Source organism: Terrapene carolina, unplaced genomic scaffold (assembly GCF_002925995.2).
Source record: "Terrapene carolina triunguis isolate 2854851 unplaced genomic scaffold, T_m_triunguis-2.0 Scaffold310, whole genome shotgun sequence".
Classification (NCBI taxonomy): domain Eukaryota; kingdom Metazoa; phylum Chordata; order Testudines; family Emydidae; genus Terrapene; species Terrapene triunguis.
This window is the reverse complement of record NW_020664661.1, coordinates 1,914,378-1,930,163: the sequence shown is the minus strand read 5'-3', so window position 1 is coordinate 1,930,163 and position 15,786 is coordinate 1,914,378. Positions and strand designations below refer to the sequence as shown.

General features: G+C 41.9%; 2 protein-coding genes across 3 annotated transcripts in view; one reads left to right on the top strand and one right to left on the bottom strand.

Annotated features, from left to right (window-relative positions):
* The window catches only part of PPP3CB (protein phosphatase 3 catalytic subunit beta), a 112,864-nt gene that overhangs the window by 85,731 nt on the left and 11,347 nt on the right, over positions 1 to 15,786 (top strand). The gene's annotated exons all lie outside the window — the stretch shown is intronic.
* The window catches only part of ANXA7 (annexin A7), a 53,402-nt gene continuing 39,915 nt past the window's right edge, over positions 2,300 to 15,786 (bottom strand). For both annotated transcript variants that reach the window (XM_024218767.2, XM_024218766.3), the window contains exons 8-13: positions 14,188 to 14,301; positions 11,479 to 11,649; positions 8,604 to 8,774; positions 8,355 to 8,430; positions 4,686 to 4,798; positions 2,300 to 2,724 (exon numbers count right to left, since the gene is read on the bottom strand). In XM_024218767.2, coding sequence (XP_024074535.1) covers positions 2,602 to 2,724; positions 4,686 to 4,798; positions 8,355 to 8,430; positions 8,604 to 8,774; positions 11,479 to 11,649; positions 14,188 to 14,301 — 768 coding nt within the window. In that variant the 3' untranslated portion in view covers positions 2,300 to 2,601. The remainder of the gene's footprint in view (positions 2,725 to 4,685; positions 4,799 to 8,354; positions 8,431 to 8,603; positions 8,775 to 11,478; positions 11,650 to 14,187; positions 14,302 to 15,786) is intronic.

Sequence of the window (15,786 nt, the reverse complement as noted above, 5' to 3'; positions counted from 1 at the left end):
CATTGGTCGTGTGCTTTATCCGCTCCCCATGCGGCCCCACATAAGTCCCTTTATTTTTCATTTGGCACCATAAAATTAGGTTACAGAGTGCACTTGTCATTCCAGGCCAAACACTATCATGACTCATTCAGGCAGGCCAGCAATATTAGCCCATTTCTGATTACTTCCACTCTACAATATTTGCTGTGCACACACTTAAACCATTAATACTTGGACTCAATCAGGTCATATTTTTTTACCATTGTCATGGAAACTGGTTCTGTAACAGAAATAACCTGAAGTAGCCCACCTCTCCTAGGAAGGAACAATCAGTTTCACACATACAGAATGGGAAGAGACTGTCTAGGAAGGAGTACGGCAGAAAGGGATCTAGGGGTTATAGTTGACCACAAGCTAAATATGAGTCAACAGTGTGATGCTGTTGCAAAAAAAGCAAATGTGATTCTGGGATGCATTAACAGGTGTGTAGTGAGCAAGACACGAGCAGTCATTCTTCCGCTCTACTCTGCGCTGGTTAGGCCTCAACTGGAGTGTTGTGTCCAGTTCTGGGCACCGCATTTCAAGGAAGATGTGGAGAAATTGGAGAGGGTCCAGAGAAGAGCAACAAGAATGATTAACGGTCTTGAGAACATGACCTATGAAGGAAGGCTGAAAGAATTGGGTTTGTTTAGTTTGGAAAAGAAAAGACTGAGAAGGGGACATGATAGCAGTTTTCAGGTATCTAAAAGGGTGTCATAAGGAGGAGGGAGAAAACTTGTTCACCTTAGCCTCTAAGGATAGAACAAGAAGCAATGGGTTTAAACTGCAGCAAGGGAGGTTTAGGTTGGACATTAGGAAAAAGTTCCTAACTGTCAGGGTGGTTAAACACTGGAATAAACTGCCTAGGGAGGTTGTGGAATCTCCATCTCTGGAGATATTTAAGAGTAGGTTAGATAAATGTCTATCAGGGATGGTCTAGACAGTATTTGGTCCTCCCATGAGATCAGGGGACTGGACTCGATGACCTCTCGAGGTCCCTTCCAGTCCTAGAATCTATGAATCTATCCTAGCCTTGTTTTAATTTGTATAGACGTCTATTGGTTTTAGGAGGGGTTATGATGCACTGTGTTTTGTCACCCTAAAATGTAACAGAACGCCACTAGCCATCACCTTCAGCCCCCAACTAAAACCTCTCCAGTGCATCATCAAGAATCTACAACCTATCTTGAAGGACAATCCCTTACTCTCACAGATCTTGGGAGACAGGCCAGTCCTCACTTACAGACAGCCCCCAACCTGAAGCAAATATTCACCAGCAACCACTAACCCAGGAACCTATCCTTGCAACAAAGCCTGTTACCAACTCTGTCCACATATCTATTCAGGGGATACCATCATAGGACCTAATGACATCAGCCACACTATCAGAGGCTCGTTCACCTGCACATCTACCAAGGTGATATATGCCATCATGTGCCAGCAATGCCCCTCTGCCATGTACATTGGCCAAACCGGACAGTCGCTATGCAAAAGAATAAATGGACACAAATCAGACATCAAGAATTATAACATTCAAAAACCAGTCGGAGAACACTTCAATCTCCCTGGTCACACAATTACAGACCTCAAAGTTGCAATACTCCAACAAAAAAACTTCAAAACTAGACTCCAACGAGAAACTGCAGAATTGGAATTAATTTGCAAACTGGACACCATTAAATTAGGTTTTACTTTGTGTAATGACTCATCCACTCCCAGTCTTTATTCAAGCCTATTTCCCCATGCTAATTTTCCCCCCTACTGTTACTCACACCTTCTGGTCAACTGTTGGAAATGGGCCATCCTGATTTGTAGTGATAAAGTTTTTTTTCTCCTGCTGATAATAGCCCACCTTAACTGATTACTCTCGTTATAGTTAGTATGGCAACACGCATTTTTTCATGTCCTCTGTGTATATATATCTTCCTACTGTATTTTCCACTGCATGCATCTGATGAAGTGGGTTTTAGCCCATGAAAGCTTATGCTCAAATAAATTTGTTAGTCTCTAAGGTGCCACAAGTACTCCTGTTCTTTTTGCTGATACAGACCAACACGGCTACCACTCTGAAACCTAAAATGTCAAGGTGGTGTTGAGATCAGCTATGTTGCTCTTTTGAATAATTGGCTAAGCAATTTAGTACTAAAGATTCTGTTGAGACAAGCGTCCCAGGACTGTTTTAATGAAAGGGTTTAATCCCTACAGACCTTTCAAGAAGTGCCATTGAAGTCAGTGGAACTACTCAGATGAGCAAGGGCTGCAGAATCTTTGTACTATAATGGCTGTTTGAAGGAAGTAATTTAACGTGGCATCTCAGTTGTATTTTCTGTGGGTCAAAAATGAGTCTGACACTTCAGGTAAATGACAGTAGATACATCTTATTTTTAGATAGTAAAGTATAAATGTGCTCTAAATTAAGGCAACTATATGTGCAAAATAAAAACTCTTAAATCATTCATAATTAAGAAGGCATATTTGGTTATGCAATATTGAAAATCATTCTTTGTTACATGCAAGGCTAGTTATTTGTCTCCCTAATAAGCTCGTTACATGTCCTTCACTGTGTTAAAATGTAAATCTTTTCTATTGACCAACGATTGCCAGCAGCAACTTCCTGTAGTCACCACTTGTGTCACTTGATATCATTGTAGCCAAAGTCTTCTGGTACATCTGCGTGAACAGCTGCTTGATCTGTACAAGATCAATCTGTGTCAAAAGAAAAAGATAAGCATAAAACACTCAACAATCAATCAGTGTCCAGTATGGGATAATTCAGTAGTAGGGTAAGAGTCCACTTGCAGTGAACCCAGACAAAACATCCATTCATTCCCTGTACCCCATAGCAGCCCAGACAATGCAAGCAAAAAGGAAAGAGATGCTCTCTATGCATGACACCCTCTCAGGATCTGTCAAAGCTGCACCCAGCCTCCTGACCCTCCCAGAGGTTCCGAGGTTAGATGACACTTTGGAGTCTTGCCATTGCCAATACTTCTGTAAATGGGTGAAGAAGGCTGCTTCGGCCTCTGGGAGCAAACAGACTGAAAGGCCCTCTCTTCAAATTCTCCAGTCCACTTCAACAGGAAAAGCACACCAGGGTCCCTTCCCACTGCTTCTAGATCGGTAAGTCACTTTGAAAAAGCAAGAAGCAGCAGACTCTTACTGTGAAATACTCCAACTTTTCCTCTCTAATTACATATCAATGGATGAGACATGCAGGGTTAACCCACCACATCTCAACAGCCAGCCTGGGGTTCCTGATAGGGAGAATCCTCTCCAAAAGACAAAAATAACAGGAATCAAAAAGCATCTCATCTCACATGAGTGCCAGCTCCACCCCCACAAGTAGGGAAGCCTCTGCTTCAGAATGTAAAATTCAGAAACAGTGAGGTAAGCTCCTTAACTACAGTCCATATTTGAAACCATGAGGAGGAAGGAGGCAGCCACCAACAAAAGAAAATGAGCAAGCTCAATCATTTCCTCCAACCAAACTTCGAAGAACTTACATAGAAGTGGTAAACTGATGATAAATGGAAAAGTACTAGGGGAATTCTGCACCAGTGCGCAATGCAGAATTTTGCAGAAGTGAACATTGTGTGCACAGAATTTCCTTTCCCCCACAGAAATAGGCTGCAGTGCTGCTGGCCGCCAATAGGGGTCGCTGGACCTGGCAGAGCCCAGCTCACAAATAGAAGACAAGGCGAGGGAGAGGGAACTCCAGCAGCTGCAGTTCCCAGCATGCCCTGAAGTAAGGAGGCAGCGGAGCGTAGGAATCTCCCTGCAAGCCCAGATCCCAGCATCAGGCTGTTTCTCCCTCTGGATCCCTGGGCTCTGTGGTATGGGGGGCAGGAGGCTTGGGTGGGCACAGTGGCTGGCTCTAGGGAGAGGGGTTGTGGGTATCTGGCCTCCCGGCTGGGCTGTGTGGGTGGGGCAGAGAAACAGGAACTGGGTTGTCATAGGGGTTTCTTTAATTTTCTACTCCTAGGGGAATTTTTATATTGTATTGTCTGTATTGTTACTGTCAGACAGGTATTTTGAAATAAATTACCAAAATAATTGAAACTGGCATGATTATGTAGTGTTGTTTTGACAAAATTTATAGAATTTTAATATGCTGTGTTCAGAATTATTAATATTTTGGCACAGAATGCCCCCCAGGAGAAGGAAAAGGCTCAGCCCTGCAGTTCTATAGGATCCTAGAACTCAAATATTCTCTCTTCCCTGGATGGAGCAGCAATTCCCTGGCAAAGGATATGGTAATTGCAAGCTGGAGTGGTTCCTTCCCAAATATTCAGACCATTCTTTCGTCCCCTTTCACTGTTAATGAAGACTAATTGAAGAAAACAGCTTCCTGGCTGCTAACTTTATAGCAAACGGACCCATGGATTCCAGGAGGTTAACGGCACCTAGCCTGGGTGAATATCTTGTGAACAGGCTGAAATCTACTTTCATAGACTGCTTTGTGAATATTTGCAAATGAATTTGTTCAGCTGATTCTCAGAGTAAGAACTATATTTGCATAGACTAATTCTGACAGCTCCATATAGGTGACAAGGAGAGCAAAACTGGTTAGGGTACATTGATTTTTCACTACATCTGCGGTGTACATCCAAAATTTTTAAACTCCTGCTTCCTCCTCATTTTTTGGAAAGGAAGAGGAAGATTCTTACCTCACTGCGAGTGACTATAATTCTGACAAGTGTAGAATCATCTGTGCCAGCTCCTTTCATGGAATGGTGAAGTCTCTCAGCAAAAAAGGCCGGACGATTTAGAGCACATTGCACTACAAGAAAGTGTAGTTACTGGGTTATTTCAAATAATGCACACTGCACCAGTCACTATTTAATTCTGCCAAATACAACCATCTGAATAGTTCATCTAGGAGATGGTATACATGGTATTTTGAAACAGTTCCACTTATTGCTTTGTGATTCTTCCTCATGCCAGACCCATGCTGGTCACAGTTCAGCAATTTTTTTTGTGTTGGCTAAATTCTATTCTGTGCATCTCATCACATTTCTTTGAGGTTTGGAAATGTGACTATTTTGTTACTGAATCTTTCAGCTTAGGCCTTATTGTCACTGGTAAAATAATTTCATAGCCACAAGAAGTGTTTAAGCTTCACTAAGCGTGGATACCTTTTTACACAGCTTCGAACACAGGTTAGTAGCCCCACCATTGCTAGTTGGCCACATCATTATATAACTCATTTCAGCCATGAAGACAGCACTTTTGACAAGTAGAGAAGCCTTAATTCAATAACAAAAATCATGTAAGGGGATACTTCATTTTAAAAAACAAATCTTTCCGGTGGGTGATTGGTACTGGGATTCAAAGATTTTTACTGCTAGCTTCTTAGCTAGAATTCCAACAGCATAAGTACCAATTGAAAATTATCACCATCCACTGGCTGTGAAACTTGTCTCTGTTCAGTTCCTATTGGATAGGTTTCCACATCACATTATAAGAATGCTAATTAATAGGTCACAATCAATTTCAAGAAAAAAAGTTCTCTCAACAAGCATTGATCTTTTTACAGTGCTTCAAATGGGGCAGAGCTTAGAAGGGCTCTGCATAGCAATCTTGTGGCACCAACATCAAGGATGGTTGAAGAATGTATCAACCACCTATGTAGGGTGGTGTCCTAAGAGTAAGAATGGATTCTACAATATACTGTTAAGAGGTAGAGAGTCAGGACATAAACTGTTTTTATTATTAAGCTCTCGTAGTTAGGGGTTTTCTAAACTTCAGGAATCCCTAAATTATAAATGATGCTAATGGTTACTCTTTCAAATCGACCACGATTAGGGCCCAACCAAATTCACAGCCAAGAAAAATATGTCACAGACTATGAAATCTGGCTGTTGAAGAGGAGGGGCAGGGCTGGGGGCACCCCATGCAGGGACTCCTACCGTGGGCCGGGTTCCCATTGCTAGTCCCGGCCCAGGCTGGGGAGGGGAGGGACATGACATCCTCTTCTTCCTCTGCAGGGGCTAGGCCCAGAGCCGGGTCAGACCCACCTCTTGGAACCTCCCCCAGCTGCAGAAAGCTCTGTGGCTGCTGGCTGGGACAACTGAGCCAGGTGGGAGGCTGCTGGGAAAACCCAGATGTATAAACCCACCCCCTCTACCCTGTGACCCTCACTTCTGTACTGCTCCTGGCAGTGGCGCTGGCTTTAGAGTTGGTGCCTGGTCAGCAGCCACTGCTCTCCAGCTGCCCAGCTCTGAAGGCAGTGCCCCTGCCAGCAGCAGCACAGAAGTAAGGGTGGCAATCCCACAACACTCCTACAATACCCATGTGACCCCCCCCCACACACACACACACACACAACCCCTTTGGGGTCAGGACCCCCATAGTTACCTTGAAATTGACTAATTTTAAAATCCTATTACTGTGAAATTCACCAAAATGGACCCTGAATTTGGTAGGGCCCTAATCCTGGTCCATTAGCTTTCTGAACAGTGAGAATAAGAAATTAATCAGATGACAGGAAAACTTTTGCTCCAATTTTCTATAGAACTTGTGATGCTTAAATTAAGATTTTTATTGTAGCTCAAGTAGCTTCTAAATGAAAAATATAGGTATTCCAGCCAGACTTGTATAGTATGTCAGAAGGGACCTCTAGTGAGTCATCTGGGTCAGAGGGACCCACCTTCCTGTCTTTCCTTAGTGTTTCTGAAAACAAATTTAGCCATAAATGCTCTATTTAAAAGTAAAAACAACAAGGAGTCCTTGTGGCACCTTAGAGACTAACAAATCTATTTGGGCATAAGCTTTCGTGGGCTAGAGCCCACTTCATCAGATGCATGAAGTGTATTTTTCACTTCATGCATCTGATGAAGTGGGTTCTAGCCCATGAAAGCTTATGCCCAAATAAATTTGTTAGTCTCTAAGGTGCCACAAGGACTCCTTGTTGTTTTTGCTGATACAGACTAACGCGGCTACCACTCTGAAACCTATTTAAAAGTAACACTTGCTCTTGAAAACTCTTTATTCTTCTGTTAAGAAAATTTTTTTAGAGTAGATCTGAACATTGTACTTAATGTTAATTTGTATCACAACGCTCAGTAAACCTGTTCGATGAAGATACAAAGTTAATTCAGAATGAGGGAAACTGAAAAGAGTTAAATATGCCTTAATTGGATTTAGTTTGGAGAAAGCCAGCTTGTTTCAAATTGAGCTCACTGTACTTGAATTATAATCAAAATAAAAGTTCAACTTTTAGTCAGGACTTAGAATACTTCTATTTTGGCAAGTTCTGGGGGTAATAATATAGAAAGCGAATAAGTCAAGTAGTTTCAAAACACTTATGACAATTCATAGATTGCTGAGTTGGATAGTCTCTTATCTAGCTTTTAGGGCTGTCAGACGATTAAAAAAATAATCGTGAGAATAAAAAAATAGTCATGATTAATTGCAGTTTTAATCCCACTGTTAAATAATAGAATACCAATTTAAATGTATTATAAATATTTTTTAATGTTTTTCTACATTTTCAAATATATTGATTTCAATTGCAACACAGAATACTAAGTGCACACTGCTCACTTTATTTTGTTTACAAATAATTGCACTGTAAAAAAAAATAGTATTTTTCAGTTCACCTCATACAAGTACACCTCTACCCCGATATAACGCGACCGGATATAACGTGGTAAAGCAGTGCTCCGGGGGGGCGGGGCTGCGCACTCCGGTGGAGCAAAGCAAGTTTGATATAACGCGGTAAGATTTTTTGGCTCCCGAGGACAGCGTTATATCGAGGTAGAGGTGTACTATAGTGCATTCTCTTTACTATGAAAGTTCAACTTACAAATGTAGAATTATTTTTTTTTTATATAACTCCATTCAAAAACAAAACAATGTAAAACTTTAGAGCCTAGAAGTCAAAGCATGAAGGGGCATACAAATGTTTAGCATATCTGGCATGTAAATACCTTGCAGCGCTGGCTACAACAGTGCCATGCGAATGCCTGTTCTCACTTTCAGGTGACATTGTAAATAAAAAGCAGGCAGCATTATCTCCCATAAATATAAACAAATTTGTTTGCCTTAGCAATTGGCTGAACAAGAAGTAATATAAAGTGAGCACTGTACAGTTCATATTCTGTATTGTAATTGAAATCAATATATTTGAAAATGTAGAAAAACATCCCAAAATATTTATAATACATTTAAACTGGTATTCTATTATTGTGTGATTAATCGTGACTTTTTAAATCTAGTTCATTTGTTTTGCATTAATTGCATGTATTAACTGTGATTAATTGAGAGCCCTACTAGCTTTACCTCTCCAATTAGTCATAAATACCCTCTTTAAAAAAAAGAAAAAAGTCTCTTACCGATCGTCTTCAAGCCATCTTCTACATTTCCAGAAAACTCCCGGCCAATGCTGCTTAACAGATCACGATTAGCAATCTGCACATAAAAGTTAAAGGGATTAGGAGGGTTTGTTTTTTTAAACGTGTGGGAATGGAGCCAAATTCAGTCCTGGCATATGCAGACCAAACTCATTTGAAGTTAATGGCGTTTCACCTATTTTTACCCCAGGGCTGAACTTAGTTCATAATCTTTAATAGAAAAATTTCTACCTTAGAATATGTTTCAACTGTAGCTTTTAGCTGGGGGAAACTTCTAGTTGCCAGAATCATGTTAAAGCAAGACTCGTCAGTTCCAAGTTTCCCTTCACCAGCTTGGTAGAGGCGCTGAGCATCTTCCTGAGCTTTTTGGTAGTTCACTGATTGATTCTCATCCCGATTGCCCTGCAAGTGAAGACATTAGCTGCTCAATCAGTAATACAACATTTTCTGCTCCTTAACACATCTTACAGCCTTGCCAAATGGTTGTCATCTTCAAACTGGAAAATTAAACAGTAAACTAGAATTGGTAAAGGACTCTTATGACAGCTGTTTCCCAATAAGCCTCACTTGTTTTTGGAGGCAGGATTGGATTGTGCACCAGTTAAATGAGGGGACTAGGAGTCAGAACTCCAAGCCTATCACCCAGCTCTGCCACAGACACGCTGTGTGACCCCTGAATCTTTTTTGTACTCCTTTGTAAAATTAGAATAATTCTTACCTTTATTCACCTTTGCTGCTGAGGTGAGAGCCTTAATTATTTGTAAAGTGCTTTGAGATCCTCAGATGAAAAGTCCTATAGAAGTACCAAGTATGCATATTGTGATGCATGGAAAGTGCTACAAATCTCTGTCCACTCAGATAGTGAGCTCATGACTGTTCTACAATAATTCTTTGAAAAGGAGCAAGGCTACAACATATTGGAATTCTGAATTCAAGAGTACTTCAGGCTCTTCAGTTATTAGAAATGGAAGACAAGATATACTCACTGTATCCTGAAAGGAAGTAGGTATTAAATGCCTTCTAGCTGCCTCTTATGGACAGACATACATAGTCTGTTGTCAGTTTCCTGCTTCATCAACTTAACACCTGTGCTTTTAAGTAGCAGTTTGAAAACATGCCTTTCCATTTATAGTGATTTCTTGTAAGCTGAACATAGAAAGATGGCCTGAAACTCTTACTCTGCAGAGCACAACTTAAAAACCTTAAATCATCTGGATCAACAGCTCTGTAAGTTGAAATTATCTCATGTTTTTAGCCCCTGTGGCTTCTTGATACTTAAATTAAGCAGAAAACAAGGGCTAAATTTTCACTTAATTTTTTTGTTTCTAGCTCTACTGGTTGCAAAGAACCTTCCAAAAGTAAACTAATGCACTGTTTTACTGAGTACCCACGCAGCCTGAAACAATAGCAATAAAAGGCACGATCTGATCCCATTCTTCGAAGTATGGTGTTGACTCTGAAGCATAATGACTGACTGAGAAAAGATCTGAGGGTAGATTTTCTACAGAAGATGCTTACTTTAGCACCAACAGGACATACATTAATATCTAATTTTAGACAGTGTGGTGGTGGTACCAGGGAAAGGTAATTTCTGAAGATGCTCTTTCCAAACTACTTTTTTATGCCTTAAATGAACTAACATCTATATAAGTTATATAATGTGCAGATGACCACTAGCTATCATAATGTGTTGGATATATCAAAATAATAACAGAGAGTCCGGTGCCACAGGACTCTCTGTTGCTTTTTACAGATCCAGACTAACACGGCTACCCCTCTGATACTTGTCATCAAAATAATAAAAAGTCATCGGTGCAAGCTTCTCTGGAATTTGCCTTTTTGACTTTACAGAGGCAGGCAATAAAAATCCCCAGAAAATATTTGTGGTAATTAATGCCACAGCTCTCAAGGGTTGATACACTTGAGAGAACATCGAAGTAGAAATGTCATGGAAGTTTAAGTAACGGTAAAATGGCTAGGCTCAAAAAGAAAGGCATTTACAGTCAGAAGAGGTTGGGAAGGATATCAGAGTATCTAAGACTTTATGGAACTACAAATGAAACAAGGGAAACATCACTTTCATCAACCAAATGGGGGAATGCATTCCGCACATTTTCAATTCCCACAAAATGCAGCTCTGCTCAGAGTACAAGCTACCACAGAACATGGCTCCTGGTTTACAGCCAATTGGGGGGTCAGATGCATGCCAGATTTTATAACTTGTAGTGCTTCACCATGTTTAAAATCTATTTTTATAGGATATTGAGGCTAACAACACTGAAAAACTGCACGGTATAACAGTCCCATACATACATGACATACTATAGGCAGGCTCCATGATCCAGCTGAGTTCAAGGGTAGCTGCACTATCTGCATAGAACAGTTTGATCTGAGAAGGGAAAGACGAGCGGGGAACTAAAAGAGGGGAAGTGAGTTTTGAGCTGAATGTCCTGCTTAGCATACTCCCATGGATTCTCTCAAGTCTTCTATATATTAAGACATCTATTCTGTTAGGATACAGGTTTCTGGGACTCAGGTTTCAGCACTTGATTCCCACTATGTGTTAAACCATGGTTTGGTCTTACAGTGTAAGAGGGACTGCACCCTCCTGGAACCACATTCTTGAATGATGGTAAAAGTCCCTGGGCTCCAGCATAGTTCTGGAGCACTGTTACACCATCATGTGTTCCCATCTAGACTGCAAGGCTAAACTGTGATTTAAATGCGTTTTTTGGGGTGGCTACAGTGCTGTAACTGGGTCACTCAACTCAGTAGGGATTCCTGGGTAGACAGGACGAGACCGTATGTTGTCATTCTGCTATAAAGACATAGACCAGTGCCACATAACGTCTTACAGAAGCTGGCTCTGATTAGGCATACACATTTTGATGATCTCTCAATCATACTCTTCTTCAAGCTATAAAAACAGGTGACTTTTTTTAAAAACGGTGTTCGTTTACTGTAAGCATCTGATACGGAGCTATAACTCCACTCACCAATCTGTTCTGTAATAAATGCATGAAATGTATGCAGCAAGGGGTCCTTACACCTTTGGTTTACCAACAAACTCACCATTGTCAAAAAAAAAAAATGCCCTACGGCTCACCTGGCACATAGATACAAGTAATCGTTCAAAGTGTCCTGAGGTATCTGCTCTGATATCCTGTTCAATGTCTCTTCCAAATTCTGTTTTGTAAGTCCTGACTATGTCTCGAATTTCCTGGTTCGTCCTTGTACAAAGAATCTCAATCAACACTCTCTCCTGAGTGCCAGCTCCCTATAGGCAGAGAAAGAGAAAGTATTGCTGCAACAAAGCACACTTACCCTTCTTTACAATTTTCTGTGACACTATAAAACCAACTGTTACAATCAGTCATTTATTACATTTTGAAACTCTTAATATTATCTAAATTGTAAGAGCAGCATCTGTCCCTCCTTTCTGAAAATTCTAAATCCTCTCTGATCTCATTACTCAAAATGTAAGGTATGGGGTTGGATTTGTTTTATTTTGTTTTTTAGACAACTGTTGAGTTAGGAGCGTTGAGAAACTACTAACAGGGCATGAACAATGAGCCGAGGCATAGCCAGTTAGAGAAAAGGAAAATTTTAGAAAGGAAATAAAGATACTTAAACATAAAAATGTAGGGCTGCAAGGGACCTTGAGACATAATCTAGTCCCATCCCCCTGTGCTGAGGCAGGACCAAGTAAACCTATACCACCCTGACAATTGTTTGTCTAATCTGTTCTTAAAACCCTCCAATGATGGGATTTCACATCCTCCCTTAGAAGCCTATTCCAGTGCTTAACTATCCTTAAAGTTGGAAGGTTTTTCTTAATATCTAACCTAAATTTCCCCTTGCTGCAGATTAATCCCGTTACTTTTGTCCTAAAATTTGACTACCTTATTTTATATTGCAAACTAACAATTCCCTTCTAATACGCAGTTTGAAACAAAGTAATGACTTATCAAAGCAGTATTAGAAACAGAAGGTGTACCTGGGTCCTATTCTGCTCAGTTTACAAGTAGTTCTCCATCCAAATTTAGCCTCTCCTTCTATATCTGGCATAAGTGGGAGCTTCATTAATATGCCCCTTTTTAATATATACCAAAAAAAATCATACAGCAAATTGTGCTGCACCAGGCCTTTCTGTCACGACCCTTATAATCCTTCTGCCTTTCAAAAAAAAAAAAAAAAAGACTGTAAGCTCTTCAGGGCAGGGGCCATCTCCTATTGTTTTTAGGGAGCTTATCACAATGGAGGGGATGGGGTCTGATCTAACTGGAATATGTAGGTCCTGCTGTAGAATAAATAAGAGTAAGTCAAGGATGTCTCTTACACCTGCCCTAAAGGAGGTCTTATTGAATCATACTCCATGTTCTGTAGAAATTTGTAGCTTTTGAAACCTCATCAGTATAAAACATTTTATGTATACACAATTGACATTTTTACCATTCATTCTTAGACATGATGTACTTAATTATTTCTGCCAACCCACTGTTCACTCATAGCTGGGCTATGTGGGTTCTAGTTTCCAGTAGTGCCCACAATGTGCTAGTCCAGAGGTCGGCAACCTTTGGGAAGTGGTGTGCCAAGTCTTCATTAATTTAAAGTTTTGCATGCCAGTAAAAGGTTTCGCATGCCAGACCGGTTCCGTCCATCCAGGCTGGCAGTGGGCTGAGCGGGGCCGGCGGCCGGGACCCCGGCTGGCAAGGGGACGGCGGCCGGGACCCCAGACCGGCTGCGGGCTGAGCGGCTCATCCCGCTGCTGATCTGGGGTTCCGTAATCCAGGCCGGCCGCGGGCTGAGAGGGGCCGGTGGCCGGGACCCCGCTGGCAGCAGTGTGCCACTAAAAATCACCCCGCATGCCACCTTTGGCACGCGTGCCGCAGGTTGCCAACCCCTGTGCTAGCCAATGTAGTGGAGCTAGAGGGGAAACAGCATTAACATATTAACTTTTATTATTATTACTACTACTATTACTACCAGCTCACTTGAGTTAAAAATGGAATTTCTCAAAGATGACAAAGCATTTTTACGTTCTTTGGGAAGTCACTTGGAGAAAGATACTGTTACCCTTAATGCAGTTTTATTTTGTTCTATTTTTTAATGTGTGTGTATGTAAAAAGTGCTGACTCACAGCTACTCTGTATCTTTGCATGCATATAGGAAAATAATGGATTTGCATGGAAATTCACTTGTGACTCTAAAAATAATAAAATGGTACTAGTGTTGCCAGATGGTCAGTACCTGAAATAGGTTTAAAAATACCAACTGCAAATTAATTAGAATAGTTTTAATTTCTCTTTATTCACAGCGAGAAGAGTTTTGGACTTTTTCAAATTTCAGAATGGTGGGCTGATGAAAAGACATGGAGTTTTAACTGTAGCCTGACTTACCTACTATGTGAACAGATGTTCTAGCAAACAGTGCAGTCAGGAGAAGTGATCTAACAGCAGTGAAAGTGTAAGTGTTGACTCCCCACATTAAATTTTAATTGGTCTTGGCTCTTTAATATGACCCCTTGGAAGTTTCCTACTCTGCAGCTGAGGCTAAATGGTAATCTGTTTAGAAGGCTAGAAACTATAAATACAGGAACTTGGATGCTGATAGAAATGTTACTTAAATCTCCTCCAAAACCCACAGGCTCGAAATGTTTCCACCGCTATGATTTTCTACTGGCCTACAAGGACTCTAAACTCAGAACTGTCTGAAAGATTTGGGACTTGTCAGAAATTACTAAAACTGCAAAACTGTCATGTCCCGTAACATAGGAGGTGTCTAATTTAGTGTTTTATTCATGATAAAATTATACCTTCATTGCATGACGTAAACTCCAGGCATCATAATAGGTAGGTGGCATGAACAAGGCTAATATCAGTTCTTCCATGTTTCCACTTAGTTCAGACTTCAGATCTTTAATTAAATCCTGTCCAGTTACAAAAATAAGTATGAGGTTAGAATACAAATATGTAGTACATGAACAGTGTGCTAATTAGGAATTGGCTGAAGAGGCAGTATCCAGACCTTCAGATTTGCTGGAGGTTATAGGCTGGGGTTAGGGTTCAGATGATCACTCTAGGCATTAATATTGTTTATTAGACTGCTGTAAACTACTGAGCAGTCTATGCAAGATTTCAGACCAAAAAGGCAGAAGTCTCACGAGATTAGTTGATTTTTCAAGATTTCCATTATTTTAGCTAATGAAAAGGTTGTGGCATCCGCTGTTTCTGAGAGAACCAGAAAATAGGCCCATTTGAATTTTGGATCCAGAATTCAAACATAAGCCCTCCTCCCACAAAATTCAAAAGGGGTTTGGATTAGAGGTTCAGCTTTTGGCCAAACTCTAACTGTATATTTTGATTATGTACTAAAAATAAGCGAGTCAAGGTATATCACGTCCACCACTTTCCCCATATCCACAGAGCCAATTATCTCATCATAGAAGGCAATCAGGTTGGTCAGGCATGACTTGCCCTTGGTAAATTCATATTGACTGTTCTGATCACCTTCCTTTCCTCCAAGTGCTTCAAAATGGATTCCTTGAGGACCTGCTCCATGATTTTTCAGGGACTGAGGTGAGGCTGACCAGTCTGTAGTTCCCCGGATTCTCCTTCTTCCCTTTTTTAAAGATGGGCACTATATTTGCCTTTTTCCAATCGTCCGGGACCTCCCCTGTTTGCCACGAGTTTTCAAAGACAATGGCCAATTGTTCGGCAATCACATCAGCCAACTCCCACAGCATCCTCGGATGCATTGCATCCGGTCCCATGGACTTGTGCACGTCCAGCTTTTCTAAATAGTCCTTAACCTGTTCTTTCACCACTGAGGGCTGCTCACCTACTCTAGGGTTACCATATTTCAGCACGGAAAAAAGAGGACGGGAGGAGCCCCGCCCCCGTCCTGCCCTAGCCCCGCCCCCGTCCTGCCCTAGCCCCGCCCCTTCCACTCCCCGCCCCCCTCAGAACCCCAACCCTCCCCCTGCTCCTTGTCCCCTGACTGCCCCCTCCTGGGACCCCTGCCCCTAACTGCCCCCCAGGACTCCACCCCCTACCTAAGCCTCCCTGCTCCTTGTTCCCTGACTGCCCCCTCCTGAGACCCTCCCCCCATCCTAATTTGCCCCCTAGGACCCTACCCCCTACCTGTCCCTTGACTGCCCCAACCCTTATCCACACCCCCACCCCCACCCCCAGACAGACCCCCGGGAGTCCCACGCCCCATCCAACCACTCCCCACCCCCTGACAGCCCCCCCCCAGAACTCCCGACCCATCTAAACCCCTCTGCTCCCTGTCCCCTGACTGCTCCGATCCCTCTCCCCATCCCTGACAGCCCCCTCCAGAACTCCCAAACTCCCCCCCCCGCTCCTTGTCCCCTGACTACCCCTCCTGGGACCCCTGCTCCTAACTGCCCTCC